This window comes from Halichoerus grypus, chromosome 4 (assembly GCF_964656455.1).
Source record: "Halichoerus grypus chromosome 4, mHalGry1.hap1.1, whole genome shotgun sequence".
Classification (NCBI taxonomy): Eukaryota; Metazoa; Chordata; class Mammalia; order Carnivora; family Phocidae; genus Halichoerus; species Halichoerus grypus.
This window is the reverse complement of record NC_135715.1, coordinates 78,065,757-78,085,907: the sequence shown is the minus strand read 5'-3', so window position 1 is coordinate 78,085,907 and position 20,151 is coordinate 78,065,757. Positions and strand designations below refer to the sequence as shown.

Genomic DNA, 20,151 nt, shown 5'->3' with positions numbered 1-20,151 from the left:
ACATTAATTGTGATAAATTTGTGTACTTCTTTAATTTCTATTTTTTTTAAAAGATTTTATTTATTTATCTGACAGAGAGAGACACAGCAAGAGAGGGAACACAAGCAGGGGGAGTGGGAGGGGGAGAAGCAGGCTTCCCGTGGAGCAGGGAGCCCGATGCGGGGCTCAATCCCAGAACTCTGGGATCATGACCTGAGCTGAAGGCAGACGCTTAATGAGCCACCCAGGCGCCCCTTTAATTTCTATTTTTGGAACACCCCAGCATATATCCCCATGCCCTCAGCTGTTCAATTCCTACCATTTTTATCCTCAATTTCTACAGGTTTTTTTTTTAGGTAATTAGCGCTTTAGGTAAATACATTTACCACAAGGTATTAGTGAATGAAAACAGCTTTGCTGTTACCCATTCTTATGGCTATATTCATTTTAACAGAAGCAAAATCTTAACCTAGAAGAAATTAGTATCTATTAATAGGAGAAAGAGGAAGCCTTTAAGTGTTAGCTCTTAAAATAAAACCACATGTGCAAATCACAGACTCCACTAGAACATGAGGTGGTCCTGGCTTGATTTAAACACTGTTTACCCGATAAAATGAAGGTTTTCAGCATTAGATTATTCTGGCATTTATTTTTTACTCTTCTCTCCCAGAGTAGCCACAGTACCTTTTAAACATATCAAGCAATTCTTTTAACTTCCCATCTTGTGAAGCAAATGAGTATTATACATATTTACTATAAATTTTCACAAGAATGGCATGGCAATAATGTTATTTTACCTTTGGACAACTCTCTGTAGATTTCCTGTGGCAAAGCTTGTACAAATAGAGATAATGTATTAAGAAACCAAATTTTATACAAAATTATCCTGAACACTAGTTTTATAAATCTTTCGTTTTGAAGGAACACTAAGATGTTGTTCTCTAAAGGTCACTGACAACATTTTCTCCAAAAACACAAAAGAGAAAACAGACAAGAAAATTTAGCTCCTTAAGCACATTCAAGGTACACTTTAAATATATACTTTCCCACTATTTTTAAAGAGATTTATATCTAGGAAAGAATAAATTAATTTTTTTAGCAAATAGCTTTTATTAAAAAGCTTCTGATTAGTAGTTTCTCAAAACTGTATCCGAGAATTTCTTACCACCTTCAGTCACTACTACTGCAAAAGCCTTCTAAGAGATGCTATCATTGACCTTCAGTCTAGTTTCAGCTCTGCAATCAGAGTGATCCATTACAATAAGACCATGTTACTCCTCTGCTCCTGTTTCATTCGGCATGAAAGACACAGTCCTCCAACACTCTCCAAGGCCCACTGCCTGGACTTCTCATTAGTCCCATTCTCTCTCATTCTATGCCAGCCACCTGGCCTCCTTGCTGTTACACAAACATGACGGGGACACTCCTACTTTTGGGCCTTTGCTCTAAAGTCGAGATGTTTCCTCAAAAATGTTCTTCTCTCAAATGTCCACTAACTCCTTTCAAGTCTTTGCTCAAATCTTACCTTCTGAAATCTACCCTGATCACACTCTTCAAAAAAATTGAGATATAATTGACATATAACATTCTATTAGTTTTAGGTGTAAAACATGACTCAATATATGTACACATTGCAAAATGATCACCACAGTAAGTCTAGTTAACACCCATACCACAGTTATAAAACTTTTTTCCTAGTGATGAGATCTTTTAAGATGTACTAACTTAGCATCAAATATACTTAACTGTAGTCACCATGTTGTGCATTATATACCCAGGACTTATTAATGTTATTTTGAGCACCTTCACTCACTTTATCCATCCCCCGCCACTGCCCCAACAATCACCAATCTGTTATCTGTGAGTCCAAAAAAAATTTTTTTTAGATTCTACATATAAGTGACAAAAACAGTATTTGTTCTGACTTATTTCACTTAGTGTAATGTCTTCCAAGCCTACCCATGTGGTCATAAATGGCAGGATTTCCTAAGTCTTTATGGCCAAGTAATATTCCATTGTGTACACACACACAAACACAATTTTCTTCATCCATTCATCTACTGATGGGACACTTAGGTTGTTTTCATGTCTTGGCTATTATAAATAAGCTTCAATGTACATGGGGTTTACACATATCTTTTCAAGTTAGTGTTTTCATTTCCTTTGGATAAATATCCAGATGTAGAATTGCTGGATCATATGGTAGTTCTAATGTTTGGAGGAAGCTTCATACTGTTTCCACAGCAGCTAAACCAATCTACATCCCCACCAACAGTACATGGGTTCCCTTTTCTCCACATCCTCGCCAACACTAGTTACTTCTTATCTTTTGATAATAGCCGTTCTAACAGGTATGAGTTGGTATCTCACTGTGGTTTGGATTTGCATTTCCCTGATTAGAGACATTGAGCACTTTTTCATGTACCTGCTGGCCATCCATATGTCTTTGGGAAAATGTCTATTCAGATCCTCTGCCCATTTTTAAATTTTTTTTGGCTACTGAGTTGTAGAAGTTCTTTATATATTTTGTCTATTAAGCCCTTATCGGATATATGATTTGCAAGTATCTTCTCCCATTCAGTAACCTGCCTTTTTGTTTTGTTGATGGTTTTCTTTGCTGTATAGAAGCTTCTTAGTCTGATGTAGTCCCACTTGTTTATTTTTGCTTTTGTTATTTTGCTTTTGGTGCCAAATCTAAAAAATCATCACCAGGACCAATGTGAAGGAGCTTACTGCCAATGTTTTCAAAATCTGAGACTTACAGTTTTAGGTCTTATGTTCAAGTCTTTAATCCATTTGGAATTTTTGTATGATGTAAGATAGGGATCCAGTTTCATTCTTTGCATGTGGCTGTGCATTTTTCCCAACATTATTTATTACAGAGACTATCCTTACCCACTGTATACTCTTGGCTCCCCTGTTGTAAATTAACTGACCAAAGATTCATGGGTTTATTTCTGGCCTATTTTGTTCCATTTATTTATGTGTCTGTTTTCACACCAATACCATACTGTTCTGATTACTATAACTTTGTAATATGGTTTGAAATCAGGAAGTGTGATACTTCCAGCTTTGCTCTTCTTTTTCAAGACTGCCGTGGCTATTTGGGGTCTTTTGTGGTTCCACACAAATTTTAGAACTGTTTGTTCTATTTCTGTGAAAGATGTCATTGGAACTTAGGGATTACACTGATTCTGTAGATGGCTTTTGGTAGTATGGACATTTTAACATTAATTCTTCACATTTTAACAATATTAATTCTTCCAATCCATGAGCACAGATTAACTTTCCATTAATTTGTGCCTTCAATTGCTTTCATCAATCTCAACGTACAGGTCTCTCACCTCCTTGGTTAAAGTTATTCCCTAAGTATTTTGACATTTTTGATGCAAGTATAAATGGGATTGTTTTCTTAATTTCTCTTCTGATAGTCTGTTACTAGTGTATAGAAACGCAACTGATTTTGAACCCTGCAACTTTTCTGAATTGGCTTCTTAGTTCTAACAGTTTTTGGTGGAGAATTCAGGGTATTCTAAATATATTATGTATTATGCAAATAGAAACAGCTTTACTTCTTTCTTATTTGAATTCTTTTTCTTGCCTAATTGCTGTGGCTAGGATTTCCAATACATATTGTGTTGAATAAACAGCAAGAGTGGGAATCCTGGTCTTGTTCTTAGTCTTAGGGGGAAAGCTTTAAGCTTTTCATCACTGAGTATGATGTTAGCTGTGGGACTGCCATATATGGACTTTACTGTGTTGAGATACGTTCCTTCTATACCTACTTTGTTAAGAATTTTTACCAAAAATGGATGAATTTTATCAAATGCTTTTTCTGCATCTATTGAGATATGATTTTTTTCGTTCATTTTGTTAATGTGGTATGTCATGCTGATTGATTTAAAGATGCTGAACCATACCTGCATCCCTGGAATAAATCCCACATGATCATAGTGTATGATCCTTTTAATTTTTAATGTATTGCTGAATTCAGCTTGCTAATATTTTTTTGAATATTTTTACATCTTTGTTCAACAGGGATATTGGCCTATAATTTTCTTTACTTGTAGTGCCCTTGTCCATTTTTGGTATCAGGGTAATACTGGCCTCATAAAATGAATTTGGAAGTGTTCCCTCTTCTATTTTCTTGGAAAATTTTGAGGACTGGAATTCACTACCAAACCATCTGGTCCTGGACTTTCGTTTATTGGGAAGTTACTGATTACTGATTTAATCTCCTTACTAGCAATTAATCTCTTCAGATTTTCTATTCCATCATGATTCAGTCTTGGTAGTTTGTATTTTCTAGGAAAGTATCCATTTCTGCTAAGTTGTCCAATTTGCTGGTGTATCATTGTTCATAGTAATCTCTTACGATCCTTTGTATTTCTGTGGTATCAGATATAATGTTTTCTCTTTCATTTCTGATTTTATTTGAGTCCTCTTTCTTTCTTGGTGAGTCTGGGTGAAGGTTTGACTATTTTGTTTATCTTTAAAAAAAACCCCAGCTCTTTCACTGATCTTTTCTATTGTCTTTTTAGTCTCTATTTATTTCCACTCTGATTTGTTATTTTGCCCCTTGTACTAACTTTGGCTTGTACGTTCTTTTTCTAGTTCCTTGAGATGTGAAGTTAGGTTACTTTAGATCATTCTTATTTGTGAGTTTTCCAGTTTTCTTTTTTGTAATCGATTTCTGGTTTTATATCATTGTGTTTTCTGTTTCTTTTGGATGGAGTGTTCTTTATTTTTTTGTAATTGATTTCTGGTTTTATATCATTGTGTTTTCTGTTTCTTTTGGATGGAGTGTTCTTTATGTCTGGTAAGTCCACCTGGTCTAATGTGTCATTTTAATGCCAATCTTCCTTATTGATTTTCTGTCTGGATGACCTATCCATTGATGAAAGTGGGGTATTAAAGTCTCTACTTATTGTATTGCTCTCTACTTCTCTCTTTAGGTCTGTTAATATTTGCTCTATATATCTAGGTGCTCCCATGTGTCCACTAACTTCCTTCAAGTCTTTGCTCAGATCTGATTGTCTTACCGAGTAGGTCTACCCTGATCACTCTCTTTAACACTTTTATCTGTCCCTGTCATACTCACCCCACACACACTTGCCACATCCCCTACCCTGCTCTACTTTTACTTTTTTTCATAGTGTTTACTTTCTAATATACAATAGGATTTACTTATTTATTACACTTATATGCCGTCCTCTTCTTAAAAGTAAGTTCTATAAAAACAGGACTCTGTTTTGTTCACTGATATATCCAAAGTGCCTAGAACACTGCCTAGCACATAGTAGGTACTAAATAAATATTTGTTAAATGAAGAAAAAGATAGATTTAAGTTTACTAGTCTTTCCTGACTCATGACAAGTTTGAAAAAAGTTTTAATATTTTTTTTTTAGAGATAGAAAGCATGCACATGAGTGGGGGAGGGGCAGAGGGAAAGGGAGAGAGAATCCCAAGCAGGTTCCGGAAACGTTCAGCATGGAGCCCAACTCAGGGCTCAATCTGATGACCGTGAGATCATGATTTGAGCTGAAATCAAGAGCCACCCAGTCACCCCCCAAAATATTTATTCTTTAATTAATAAATCATTATATGCAAACACTGCTGAAGTTTCTGGTAAAGAAATGTGAAATTCTGTAATTTAGACTTTATTCATCTGGCACTGAATCCTCTTCATTTAAATAGGGCCACTGAGTAGGGTTAAGTAGGTTGTAAACTGAACAAAGATGCTTAGAACTAAGGGAACAACAGAACCCAAAATTCACTGGGCTGAGACTACACAGAACTGGGGTGCTCTTTTCTAATAAAGGAACACACAAAGGAACTGTAAGTACTAGCATACCCTGGGTTTTAAATACCCAAAGTTTAAAAATTCAACAATGTCTTAGTGAAAGTCCTTCTAAAATGTATTAGATATTTCTTGGAAAAATAATTGTGCTTGATGACTTGAGGCTTTAATTGTGTAATTCTCAAGTATGACTATGAATAGCAACTCACAGTGAAAAGTATTTGGATGCTGAAATAGAGATATCTATGTTCAAATTCTGGCTAGTTTCCTAACTCCTCTAACCTCAGTTTTCAATGTTGAAAATTATTGAAAATAATAGCTCCTTCTGCAATAACTATATTTTCTTATTTTTTTTTCTTTTTTCTTTTTATTTTTGAGAGAGAGATAGAGTGAGTGAGTGGCGGGGGTGCGGGGGGGAAGAGGCACAGGGAGAGGGAGAGAGAATCTTAAGCAGGCTCCATGCCCAGTGTGGAGCCCAACATGGGGCTCGATCTCACAACCCTGAGATCATGACCTGAGACAAAATCAAAAGTTGGATGCTTAACTGATTGAGCCACCCAGGCCCCCCTTATTTTCTGTGTTCTTGATGCTTTGGCATCTGAGGCCTAGCTGACCAAAGAGAGACCGCCTCTCTCACAGCTAACCAGTTCTTAAGTGATAGCAAGGAATAAACCTCTCATACACAAACTAACCAACCATAGTTCATACTCCATATCACCTCCTCTATTGGACTATTACACTCGGGAGGCAAAATTTCCCTGCCATAACCATTCCAAGGATACATACAGACAACCAGGGACAACCCTTATGACCAGAGACCACAGATATTATGCAAACTGGCTAACCTAAATCTTGTTACCCTGCTTGGTGCTTCCCTGTGTGGCCCTGCATGGTGTGGTATGCGCCTTCCCTCAGAAACTGTGAGCAACAAACTATCTTTTCAATAGAAATCACCTCCTGATCTGCTGGCTTCACCACACCTGAACGGTTCAATTATAAAACCTACATTTTAAAACTTCTTAACAGGATTTTTAGGAAGAGTAAATACAATGTACTTTTTGACTACAATAATGCCTTCTTCAAAATCAAAGATTTAAATGTGAAGACAAAAACAACTAAAATACCAAAGGAGAACCTGGGTGAATATTGTGTAAATATACAGTGAATAGAATAAAGCCAGAAATCATAAATGAAAAGTACTGCTTTTATTTTTTTATTTAATTTTATTTAATTTTATTTTTAAGATTTTATTTATTTATTTGACAGAGAGAGAGTGAGAGCAGGAACACAAGCAGGGGGAGTGGGAGAGGGAGAAGCAGGCTTCCCACGGAGCAGGGAGCCCAATGTGGGGCTCGATCCCAGGACCCTGGGATCATGACCTGAGCCAAAGGCAGATGCTTAATGACTGAGCCACCCAGGCGCCCCTTTTTATTTTATTTTTAAAAGATTTTATTTATTAATTTGAGAGAGTGCAGAGAGAGAGAGTGTACATCGGGGGGGGAGGGGCAGAGGAAGAGGGAGTAGCAGGTTCCCCACTGAGCAGGGAGCCAGATGCAGGGCTTTATCCCAGGACCCTGGGATCATTACCTGAGCCAAAGGCAGAGAGTTAACCGACTGAGCCACCCAGGCACCCCTATTATTTCTGATTTTCTGATTATTTATTTAAAAGCAGTACTTTAGCGGCTCCTGGGTGGCTCAGTTGGTTGGGCATCTGACTCTTGATTTTGGCTGGGGTCATGATCTTAGGGTCCTAGGGTCATGAGTTTGAGCCTTCTGTAGGGCTTGCGCTCAGCAAAGAGTCTCCTTGTCCCTTTCCCTCCCCCCGCCCCCACTCCTGTGCAAGCAACGCACGCACTCTCTCTATAATAAATAAATAAAATCTTAAAAAAAAGAAATCATAAAAATACTGCTTTAAAAATAAAAAACTTTGATTTGATAAAAATTAAAGAAAACAGGGTTTTAAGATATAAATTGAAAATGTGGAAAAAAACATTTACAACTTATGACAAAAAGGATTAACATCTATAGAGGCAGGAACCAGATTAGTGGTTATTTGGGGTGTTGGCAATTTCACTTTTATCACTGTAAAACTGCAGTAAGTCTCTTCAACTCAAGTAAAAAGCAATTACTTCCCTAAAATTGATAGGTCTATTGTTAGAATATTGCTGAAAATAGTTTGGCTCACCAAAAAAAGTTCACTATATCCTATTTAATATTCCTTTATTTGCAAATAAACATATGAAGATAAATTGTAATCCCATCTGCTTTCTGATCAAATTCTACCTAGTAAAATTGAAATAAAGTACATCTACTTATAATAAAGAATGAAGGAATTCTTTATGAATATAGCATCTTAAAAAGTTTTAAGTATATGTTTTAAGATAGAAAAAAGACTTACCGTCCAAAATTTTATAAAGTACTGTAAAACTGTTGTAGCCACAAAAAGGCAATATAACAAGGAATACAATAAAAACAGCAGGAAGAATTTGTAATTAGAAAATCCCACACAGTTATTCACCCTAGAAGAATGAAGAAAGTCACACTGTAAAAATAAGACAAATCACAAACTCTCAGAAACAAAAAACAGAATGGTGTTTGCCAGGGGTTAGGGGGGCGGTGATGGGTATAGAATTTTAGTTTTGCAAGATGAAAAAGTTCTGAAGATTGGTTACACAATATGAACATATTTAATACTATTGAACTGTACACTTAGAAATGGTTAAGATGGTAAGTTTTAATGTTATTTTTTAACTATAATAAAAACAATAATAATATATATGGCAGATAAAAAACTTAACTATTATTACTTGGAAATGGGCCATTTGGGAAGTAGGGAGCAGTATCTTAATTGTGGATGTGTGTTTTTAATAAATTCTATGAGGAATTTGGAATTTTAATGTTAATTCTTAATATATACTTACTTGGGTTACTAACATCAAAGTATATATTTAAAGGAATACACTTAATATAAACATGTACATACATAAATATGCATATAAGTAGGACTAATTCAACCTTGAGTAATCGAGTAATTGAACTGACCTTCAAAATTTAGGAATGCTGTGGTAATTTACCTCCAATTCTCTCCTTCCCACCTCTCCACCCCCAATGTGATTTCCTCTTTTTTATACATACCAAGGACAGTGATGATCCATCTTAAGAATACATCTAAAAAACAAATAAACATAAGAGAATCCTTGCATAAAAATTCCCCTAATTTTAATTTCTGATAGTTTTCTCTTTCTTTGGCTTAAATTTTTACCTTTACAAATAATATCTTAGAAAAACCAACCGAGGGGTGCCTGGGTAGCTCAGTGGGTTAAGTGTCCGACTCTTGACTTCAGTTCAAGTCATGATCTCAGGGCTGTGAGACTGAGCCCTGCATTGGGTTCCATGCTGGGGGTGGAGCCTGCTTAAGATTCTCTCTCTCCCTCCCCCTCTGCCTCTGTCTCTCTCTCCCCTGCTCCCTCTCTAAAAAAATAAAGAAAAACTAACCCAGTAAACATTAGGTTAGAGAAAAGTTCTGGCATTTCCACAAGACCTTTTATAGTTAAGAGATGATTTTTAATACTGGGAATTTAGCTGAGCATAGCCAAATGCCTTGAACCATACCAAATGACATTTTAATATGATATAGTACATATAGCACTAGGTAAATTAGATAGGTCCAGCTTACAAATTACTGAGGGAGATAAAATGAAATACAGAAATCCCTATGCTATTTTAACCACACACAACACATAAAAATAAAACTTTAGGAGCAAATATGTTAAAATATTAACAATGATAGGCTTATAGATGGTTATTTTTTCCATATAATTTACAAAATTTTATTCCATGGATAAGCACTACTGTACTTTTATAATAAAAAAACCCCTCCAAATTTGCCTCATCACCAATACACGCAATCTAGATTTGTATAAAGTTAGACTATAGAACATCTTAAATACAGCAGTCCCCCTTATCCATAGTCACCCCCATATCCAGCTTCCCCTGGTTTCAGCTACCCACAGTCACCGAGGTCTAGAAGCAGATGATCCTCCTTCTGACATACTTCAGAAGGTCAATGGTAGCCTAATGCTATGTCACAGTGCCTACCTCATTCACCTCCCTTCATCTCATCACAATAAGGGTGAGTATAGTAGAAGGCATTTTGAGAGAGAGACCACATTCACATAACTTTTATTACAGTATATTGCTATAATTGTTCCATTTTATTATTAGCTATTGTTATTAATCTCTTACTGTGCCTAATTTATAAACTAAACTTTATCATAGGTGTATGTATAGTATATGTAGGGTTTGGTATTATCTAGTTTCGGGCATCCACTGGGGGTCTTGGAATAGATCCCCAGGCAGATAAGAGGCGACTGCTGCAATATAGGAAATGAATAAACTAATACCCAGGATGTTAAACAGCCTGTCTAACTAAAGTTCAAGGACTAGTAGAGATTCCCAAACTATGGACGTTTCCTTCAACACACTACGTTCTCACAAGGGCACACACACACACACACACACACACACACACACACAAAAAAAAAATCAAAATTTTCTGGGAACAATGTCACAGATGGTAATTGAAAACAATATTTTTGTGGTTTGTTAGGTTTTAATATTAACAGTAAAAATAAGAAAATTGTCATGATAGTCTTTTTTTTTTTCAGTGAGTCTTTTTAATCCAGGAAATAAAGTTATCTTTCTCAAGGGGGTTATTACTTACTTGCTCATCAATATTAAATTAAGCATAAGCATAGGAAGAATATTTTAACAACTATTATAGGAACTGTTAATCAAGATTACTTCAAAGTATATTCTAGCTTACATAAATATTTTTGTTAGCCCAGAATACATAGCAAATAAAGGGAGAGGATACAGTGTTCTTGCTAAGTGTAAAGCATATGAAATATTCCTTCCCCTTCCATTCCCCTGTCACCAATTTCCAGTGCTAGGGTTAAATAGAAACAAACAAGTAATACTTACATGTCACATGCTGAGCAGTGATGTGCCCGGTCAGGTTTAATCAACTGACATCTTTCACAATACCTGATGGCTATATTTAAGAATTAAAAGGAAATTGTTGAAGGATGTATAAGCTTAGTTAATTTGACTATATAATTTGCTTTCATTTCTCTTACAAATAATTCTGTGAAATTGATAACTAGTAATTTTAAAATAATACCAAAATGCATTAGAGAGCTTCTGAAAACAAAATGTCAAGAGGTAGAAGGAAACCTCAGAAATAGAACAGCGCCCAGCAATTTTCAGATGGAAAAGGAGATCTATAGCAAGTAAGTGACTTGCACAAGGTCAAACACCTAGTCAGGTAGTAGCATAACTCAGATTTACGAAGTCCCGATTCAAGCTTTTTTTCCTACTATAATACATTGTCTATACTAAAATATCGCAAAATGAATGTGCTTAAACTTTTTAAGGCACCCTGTGGGATTTTGTTTTTAACATTATAAAATAGCTTTTTCAAGAAAAACAAAACCACAACCTTTTATCTCCCATCCCTATCCCAAATAGCAAAATCAAGACAACATTTTTAAAAACAAACAACCCTGAACTTCTTCCCACTCAATTCTAACATACGTTACTGCTGCCCAATTTATATGTTCATTCATTCAAAACATGAGCACCTATTAGGTGCCAGATACTGTTCTAGGCTTAAATCCCTGCCTTCATGGAACTTATATTCTTTTGGAGAAGATGGGGAGTACTAAATAAGTTAACAAATAAATAGTATATTAGTGATACGTGCTAATAAGAAAAATAAAGCAGGGAGGGGGAATTGGGATATTGTATACTGTAATTTCAGAGACATTTGAGAAAACTGAAATTGAAGGAAGGGGGTTACTAAGTCACACTGGGAAAAAGAGGATTCTAAGCAGAGGACAGGCCTTGAGGTGGGAGCATGATTAGTTTGTTTAAAGAATAGGGAAGGGTGTGGTGTGCCTGGAACAGGGTGAAAAGGAGGTCAGAGATGACGTCAGAGATTAATAAGAAATCAGATCAAGTAAGACTTGTTTTCAGCTCAAGTACTCTGATTAAAAAAAAATTCAAGAGAAGTCCACTGGAATAAGAGTTCCATCAGAGTCTGTGTATCGTACAGAACCTTAAGTTTCGGTTTTTGAAATTTCAATAAGTGACACATAAATCTTTGAGATTCACGAGGGAAATGTCCCAAGACTTCACAAATCAAAAAGTACCTTAAAAGCCATTATTATGGATGAATAGAGAATAACAACATTATAGTTAGACGCTAATTGTTCTCTATATGATGGCCTCTAAAGCAAACAAACTGTACTGACTTGGCAACAAGGCAAATTACTATTGATCTTTCACAAATAGTTGAAACATTTTTGGATTTAGAGCACTTAAATGGCAAATACTCTACTTGATATTGTAAATGGCTTCTTTGGAGGTATCTGCTTGATTGATAAGCCACTCTCTCCTTCTCTGGGAAATGAGTTCAGACCACCCTGCGTGCTTCTAGTTCATGCTCTCTCTCCTATGGATTCAGCACTGGGACTGAGAATGAGTTATGGCTGCATGCTGCCGCAACTGGGTAACATGTGATGGTGATATTTTGCCATGTGAACTGGATAAAAAATAAAAACTTGTTTGCAGGGAGATAGTGTTAAAAATGAAACAGATACACAGAAACAAGAAGAAATAAGCTGCACAGAGTCCCAGTTTTGGCTTTCCAATTATGGGTTCCAGTTCTTTCTTGTAGTCCTGCCCTTCACATACAGGAAATACCCACCAATTTCTGACACCATTTCATATTTTTTGGTAGCTTTTTGGGGTGAAAGGAGTTAAAAAGCTGAAGCTGTTGCCTGTTACTTGTGATCCTAACAAACATAGCAATAGCGTAGAAAATAGGTTCAAATAAAAATTTAAATTAAGTATACCCTCTAAAAAGTGCATGAATCATGTCATGTATTACAATCTATTTGGAAGGAAATTTGGCAGTATTAATAAAAATTTAAGATGTATATGTTCTCTGACTCAGCATTTCTACTTCTAGAAAATTCTATAGACGTGTTCACTACAGCATTGTTTTTAATAACAAAATACTATGAATAACTTGAATTATCCAAATGGCAAAGCATTTTGATATATCCATACAGTGGAATACTATGTAGACTTTAACAAGAATTTTCCATACAAAATACACATGTACCCTCAGTTGGAAAAATGCAAATATATCACATGGAAAAAAAGCAAATTGTTGAACAGTCTGGATATGTAGCATGTTTCACATGTCTGAGGGGAATAAGAACACATATTTTTTTTCTTTACATATCCCAATAAAATGCATCCACCTTCCAGATGTGAATTAACATATAAGAGAGACAAAGTGTTATTTTGAAGTAATGTTGTAAGTTATACCTGCTAAAAGGCACTATCCAGGTAACCAAATTTGTATTGGTTAAGATCTATTTACTCTAGTTGTTAAAATATATTAATTAATTGTACATAAGTTATGCAATACTCTGCCAAGTATAAAAAATTCCTGCAAAGATATACAGGGTGCCCCCGGAGAGTAGTGCTGGGGTGAAGGGTAAACTCACTTTTCTTTCTTTTTTTCTTGTAGGCTCCATGCCCAGCATGGAGCGCAAAGCAGGGCTTGAACTGATGACGCTGAGATCAAGACCTGAGCTGAGATCAAGAGTCAGACCCTGAGATCAAGAGTTGGATGCTTAACTGAGCCACCCAGGTGCCCCTCACTTTTCATCTGGTCCCCTAAAAAAAATTTTTTTTTAAATCATGGCATGTATTACTTCTGTTATTTCAACAAAAATATCTTTAAGATGAAGGGAATGTATATAAATATCCACCTAAAAGAATAAGCTATAGTTTACTGAGGGTGTGTTCTATAACACCTCACCTGGGTTGGACATGAGGGAGATAAAACCATACAATGTAGAAAAAGTAAAGCTATAAAGGACAGTAGAAATCTCCTAGTTGATATCTCCATTCTACAGATGAAAAACACCCTAATATCAAGAGAAAGTAATTTGCCCAAAGGCTGAATTAGTGGTAAGATGAGGATCAGGAGTATCTTATTTTCTTTTTCCTCTATACTTCCACTCAAAATTCTGAGATGAGAATTTTGCCCTGAGATGAGACCAAACTGAACAGACCTTTGAGGAAGACTTTCGAAGGATCCTGATGACAGAGTAGACAGAAGAACCGAGGAAAAAGGAGCCATCGGCAAACTTCAGTTTCTAGTCTCGGGTGCTGAAATGAACAAGGCTGCCAACGGCAGAAATAAGCTCAGTCTGGGGGAAGTAGGGAGAGTGGGGCAGGATGTTTTTCATTTATTCATTCTCTCCTTCATTCAACAAATATTTAGAGAGTTTCTACCATGTGACAACTATTGCTTGATGGTATTAAATTTTGAACTGATGAATCCAGTTTTATTTGGGTTTGTAGGTTTGGATAATAGGTCACTCAAGGACAGCTATTCTGGTGGGAGCCAGGAAGGTGATGAAGTAGGAGGACTCTAAGCTCACCCAGTCCCATGGATACACGTAGAAAACAGACATATCAGTGCAACTAACCTAGAAAATGACCAAGCTGGAGATGCTGAATGGGTAGACACATGCCAAGAGGGATGAATCCTTGAATAATGGCTACAGGGTGCTCTGGGGGAGAGGTCTGCAGGTTCTTCCCTCTGAAACATCAGGAAGAATGCTGCAGCCCTCGTGCAGCTAGACTGTAGGCTTCTAGATAGACTAGTGATCCTGGTGTGCAGCTGCAACTCCACCCCTTTTCCTCACATACAAGAAAGGGTCTGGAATGCAAATGAGCGCTAGTGTGACAATATCCTTGAACCTGTTTTAATTCATATTCAGAAAAGTGAACTCATTCCTGAAAACTACTAAAGAAAACAAACTGAGACACAATAAACTAATAATCACAATATCCTAGTGTCAGAATTCCAGAGGTGAAAACAAAAGCCGAAGGAACAGTATGAAAAGAATAAGGGCAAGGCACCCTTGTGAGGTTAAGAAACAGAAAAATTAAAAAAAATTTAGGAGGAAGAATAATCATTCAAGGATTAAGAAACAGAACTAGAACAGAAAAGCACAAAGAAGAAAGCTTTTCAAGAAGCCAGAATGACAAAAGTCACTGAACTTGGGTAGGGATAATGGAAGCCAGTTGCCTGGTATTAGCTGGGAAGGAAAAGAGGACTTGGGTGCAGACAACTTATAAGAGGATCTAACTCAAAGGGAAGAGAAAATATAATGGCGGTTAGAACAGAATCTGAACCAAACTGTTGTTGTTTTTAAGAGAGATATACTTTGACATATACCTGAGAGCAAAGGGAAGAAACTGGCTGTGATTTTTTCAGTGGAGACGCAAGTGTTATAGGAGCAAACTGGGGGAGAAGAGAAGAAAAAGGTCAGTAATCTTCATGCAAATATAACAAAGGACAAGGGGCGCCTGGGTGGCACAGTCAGGTAGGCTGCCGATTCTTGGTTTCAGCTCAGGTCCTGATCTCAGGGTTGTGGGATCGAACCCCGTGTCAGGCTCCATGCTCAGCTCAGTCTGTTAAAGTCTCTCTCTCCCTCTAACCCCCACCCCCACACTCTTTCTCTCTCAAATAAATAAATAAGTCTTAAAAAAAAAAAAAAGGATGAGAACACACATACCAAGAGGAAACTGATATGCTCTGGAAAAGCCAGTTTGTAAAGGTGCACTGGCAGCAGGGACTCTGTCACCAGTTAGGTCAGATGCTAGCTCTCCCACTTACTAGCTTGTGACCTTGAGTCAGTAACTTACTTTCCATAAGCCTCAATTGCCTCTTCTGTACGTGCAAATAATACCAAGTGTAAAGGACTATTGTGCAGATTAAATATAAATCTCCTGGAACATATCAGATTCTCAATAAAGCAGGTGTTACTAGGATGATAATAATAATTACTATTTCGGGGCGCCTGGGTGGCTCAGTCGGTTAAGTGTCTGCCTTCAGCTCAGGTCATGATCCCGGGGTGCTGGATCGAGTCCCACATCGGGCTCCCTGCTCTGTGGGGAACCTGCTTCTCCCTCTGCCTGCCACTCCCCCTGCTTGTGCTCTCTCTCTCTCTGTCAAATAAATAAATAAAATCTTTAAAAAAAATTATTTCTGATAAAATACAAAGTCAGACTATGACGGGGAAAATCAGTGAAAGAGAGAAAACTAGGGAGATTTAAAAGTGATAAACAGTGCTCATTTTGACAGCACATATACTAAAACTGGCACAATACAGATAAGATTAACATGGCCTCTGCGTGAGAATGACATTCAAAAAGTGAATAAACAGCCAATAAGGTGAATACCCAGGAAGAGGTTCATTCAACAAATACCTACTGAGGGCCTATTTAATCAAGACACTTTGTTAGAGACCATGGGAAAAATTCCTGACTCCCAGAGTCTTAGAATAAGGTCGAGTAAGTGACATAAATAGAAATAACTATGGGGCAGTGATTTATGACCTACAAGGTAAGAATTTGAGAAGTTCAGAGAAGACTTTAAAAATCACTTCTTGGGGCGCCTGGGTGGCTCAGTCAGTTAAAGTGACTGACTCCTGATTTTGGCTCAGGTCATGAGCTCAGGGTCCTGGGATGGAGCCTCATGTCAGGCTTCCCCCTCAGTGGGGAGTCCGCTTGTCTCCCTCTGCCCCTCCCCCCCCCACCGCATGCACGCACGCACGCACGCTCCCGCGCGCGCTCTCTCTCTCAAGTAAATAAATCAATCTTTAAAAAAATATTGCAATTTTAGTATATGTGCTGCCGAAGCGAGCACAATAAATCTTTAAAAAAATCACTTCTTGCTCAAGTGAATAGAAATGGGTAAAAAGAAGCAGACATTGAATTAAAGCTTTAAACTGGATTTAGAGAGGAAAAAATAATTGTTCTAAGCAGAGAAAAAGAATAAAAAAGGTGGGGAAAGACAAGAGTGCTTTTAGCACAGAGGTGATGCAAGGGAACAGTGTGGGACAAAGCTAGAGAGAGATGTCGGTTGGAGCCACACTGTGGAGGGAGAAGGTCTAGACAGACTCATTTTGTTTCCTGAATAGCTAATAATCTCTCCACATGGTTCAAAAAAGCCCAAAAAGGAACTGGGTGAAAAGCCCCCCACCCCTCCTCCGTGTGGAGGCAGCTCCATCACTTTCACCCGTCTCTGCTCTATGAAAAGTCTACTTTCTATAATATGTATTTCTGTAATTTTGTTTTTTAAAGAATGAATGCATATTATTTCTATAATAAGAAAAAAGATAAAAACTCCCAAAGTTTGGAATTCTAAGCAATAGAAATGCAGTATAAAATGGTGCTCAAGAGCAGGGACTCTGCCTGTAGTCAGAAGGTAAGTTATAAATCTTATTACTCGGGGACTTTGGACACCTACTTTGTGCCTCATTTCTTCATCTCTAAAATGAAGACAAGTGCAGCACCTCCCTCAGAGTTGTTCTGAGGATTAGATAATCACCAGTAAAGTGTTTAGCATAATTCTGGTATAATATTGAATAGATGAAGGGTATTATTCAGAGTAGAGGAAAGCCTTAGTGTAAAGATGTTACATCAGTGGCTATTAACTCTTCAGGCCACACATACTGCTCTGAAAATCAGATTATCTTGGTATGAATGGGGTATTTTGAACACTACATGTACCCACAACTTTGCATATCATCTCAGAATTCATAAATTCTCTGAAGTCTTAGACTTTGGGTAAAGAACATCTAATCTACAGAACTATAAGTAGAAATAATTATTATAAATCAGACTTTTCATAATTGAATATAAAAAAGGATTATTTTATATTAGCTAACCATTTACTGAAAATTTATTATTAATACCAAGATCTACACTAAATGTATATATCTCATTTATGTATCTCATTTAATATTTCCACTAACCCAAAGATGTAGATATTCTTATCTTCCTTTTAAAATAAGGAAACAAAGGGGCACCTGGGGGCCTCAGTCGGTTAGGCATCTGACTCTTGATTTTGGCTTAGGTCATGATCTCAGGGTTGTGAGATTGAGCCCACACTGGGCTCCACGCCAGGCGTGGAGATTGCTTAAGATTCTTTCTCTTGCTCTCCGTCTGCCCCCCACCACTTGCACTCTCTCTCTCAAAAAACAAAACAAAACAAAACCAAAAAACCAATAAAATAAAAAATAAAATAAGGAAACAAGAACTTAGAAAGTTAGTGACTTTCACTACACTAGTACTGGAAAAGCTTGGGTCTGGTTTGAAATTCATGTTTTTGTTATGTACAGCAATATATTAGTCATGCAAAAAGAAGAGTATTAAATGCATGAAAAATTTAAGTCAGTCAAATATCCCCTCCTAAAATCTTGTACAAACTTAGTCACATTCCTTAGCCACGACTTGCACATAACTATACAAAGGTAAAGCTCCTCTTATTTCCCCTCGGAGCTGAACAGCATAGTGGGTTCTAGAGCCAGAGCACCCAGATTTAAATCCATTTTTCTACATATGGCTTCAAACAAGTTATAAACCTCTCTGTGTCTCAGTTTCCTCATCTGTAAAATGAAGACAATAGTATCTACCTCAAAGGGCTGTTGTGAAGTTTAAATGAGTATGTGTAAAGTACAAAATAATTGTTAGCTATTATATTATCCTGTATTTGAACAAAACTCATGAGGTATATAATACAGAACTTAAAACCATTTCCTATACTTAAGTGACTACACTGGCCACTCATAAATTCATTCGTATTGTAAGACTGTCACCCTGAGAAAAGGAAGGTGCCGCAGGAGTCACCTATGTCAATAGGCAGTGGGAGAGTAGAAATACCAACATCTTTGTAACCAGACAAACCTGAGTTCAAATTTTGGCTCTTTTGAGTATTGGTTTTAAAACTTGACAGGATTCTTCCCCTTTGTGTCTTTTACTCCTCTCCATTCTAAGTTAGCACATTCTTGATTTTTTAAAAAATGACTCCATGATGACACACAATATTCAAATTCAAACCAGAATTTCTAAATGATGGTTTGCTAAGAATAACAAGTGACATTTTTAGCCATGAGGTTGAATTAGAAAAAAAAAATGCAGAGAGAAGAGGCTCATAGTGAGCCCCTTAAAAAATCTGTATCAATATATGTACAAATGTATGTACATCTGAAATACCACAGAAGATACAGAACACAGGAAAATCTTGTTTTTGCAGATGTTATCTGTAGCAATCACAATATCCATGTAACTGTCAAATCATGCAGATATATCTTGGCAGGATTAACCATATTTTAAAAATTCCTTGGCAAGGAAAGCTTAAGACTGGTTTTTCTTACTCCTTGAAGCTGATGTGGTGTAGATAGGTAAGTCCCTTGCTGCTCTTTTCAAAATTTCTTGTTGTCTTTCTTGGCTGAATTCCTTTTCATAACGTTCCTTTTCAGAACTGGGCAAGTAGAACTATAAAAGGAGAAATAACTATTAATTCTTTTTAATCCCATAAACTATTATGCCCAGAAAAACAAAGTTTCATCCTGAACAGAAAAAAAAACACCACATTTTCTTCTATGAAGGCAAAACTTATTTTCAAATTAAAGAAGCTAAATCAAGTATATTTTAACAAAACTACATACCTTTGACAGATTAAAAAATATTTGCCCTCTATACTAGTGATGGGAAAAAATGTTAACTAGAAAATTTTGCATCTTTGTATTTTACAGAAAAAATTAAATACCCCCAACCAAAAAGGGCTTAATATATATATTTTCTATTAGTAAAAATTTTGATGTTTGAAAATTAGTGTCAAGAAAATTTTAATTTTTGGAAGGATGTCCAAGATTCACTGGCTTTGGGTTAAGAGGTTAAATCATAGGCACATGGTCCAGCCATTTTCTGGCCAAATATTTCAGTGAGGTCAACAAGTCATTCTTTTACTACTCTGTTTTAGCTTTTAAAGAGCTAACCAATAGGAGTACTTTCTGCAAAATTATTAAGGATTGTCAAAGCAAGCATAGTCTTCTTTTCTCAAAGAGTTAATTCCTTTATGCTATTTCTAGTTTCCATTTCTTAAGTTTTTATTCCCATAGTGTGGCCAGCCTCCAGTTCATTTCTTAAATAGCATTTTCCTTACAAAGGACTTGTTTATAGTTGCTCCTCTTATCACGTCATCCCAGCATCTCAAGGACCCTCAGTTTTATGCCTCTAATTTCATGTAAACAAAAGCTTTCAGTTTCTATCAGTCTTTATTTCACAGAATTTCCTTTTAAACTAAAAATGGCTTGAGACTTGTTCTTGATCATGTCTTATATTTTAACTGTACTGTGTCTCAATTTTTTTCAAGCAAAAGCAAGGTTTTGCTTGAAAAGGCCTAAAGAGTCATGAATGGAGTTTTTATATTC

The 20,151-nt window shown here is 36.5% G+C and overlaps 1 protein-coding gene and 1 non-coding gene across 14 annotated transcripts in view; one reads left to right on the top strand and one right to left on the bottom strand.

The window, feature by feature from the left end:
* The window catches only part of ZDHHC20 (zDHHC palmitoyltransferase 20), an 82,468-nt gene that overhangs the window by 21,559 nt on the left and 40,758 nt on the right, over positions 1-20,151 (bottom strand). For 10 of the 13 annotated variants that reach the window (XR_013447048.1, XR_013447050.1, XR_013447051.1 and 7 more), the window contains exons 4-8: positions 19,093-19,213; positions 15,108-15,173; positions 10,763-10,832; positions 8,915-8,947; positions 8,178-8,298 (exon numbers count right to left, since the gene is read on the bottom strand). Coding sequence is in view for 9 of the 13 variants with exons in the window: in XM_078070581.1 (XP_077926707.1) it covers positions 8,178-8,298; positions 8,915-8,947; positions 10,763-10,832; positions 15,108-15,173; positions 19,093-19,213 (411 nt within the window). In the remaining 4 variants the exon portion in view is untranslated. The remainder of the gene's footprint in view (positions 1-8,177; positions 8,299-8,914; positions 8,948-10,762; positions 10,833-15,107; positions 15,174-19,092; positions 19,214-20,151) is intronic. The other 3 variants (XM_078070575.1, XM_078070584.1, XM_078070579.1) reach the window with 1 other exon arrangement.
* LOC118544733 (U6 spliceosomal RNA) lies at positions 16,001-16,108 on the top strand. The gene has a single exon (XR_004921744.1). It is a non-coding gene; the product is annotated as a U6 spliceosomal RNA (small nuclear RNA).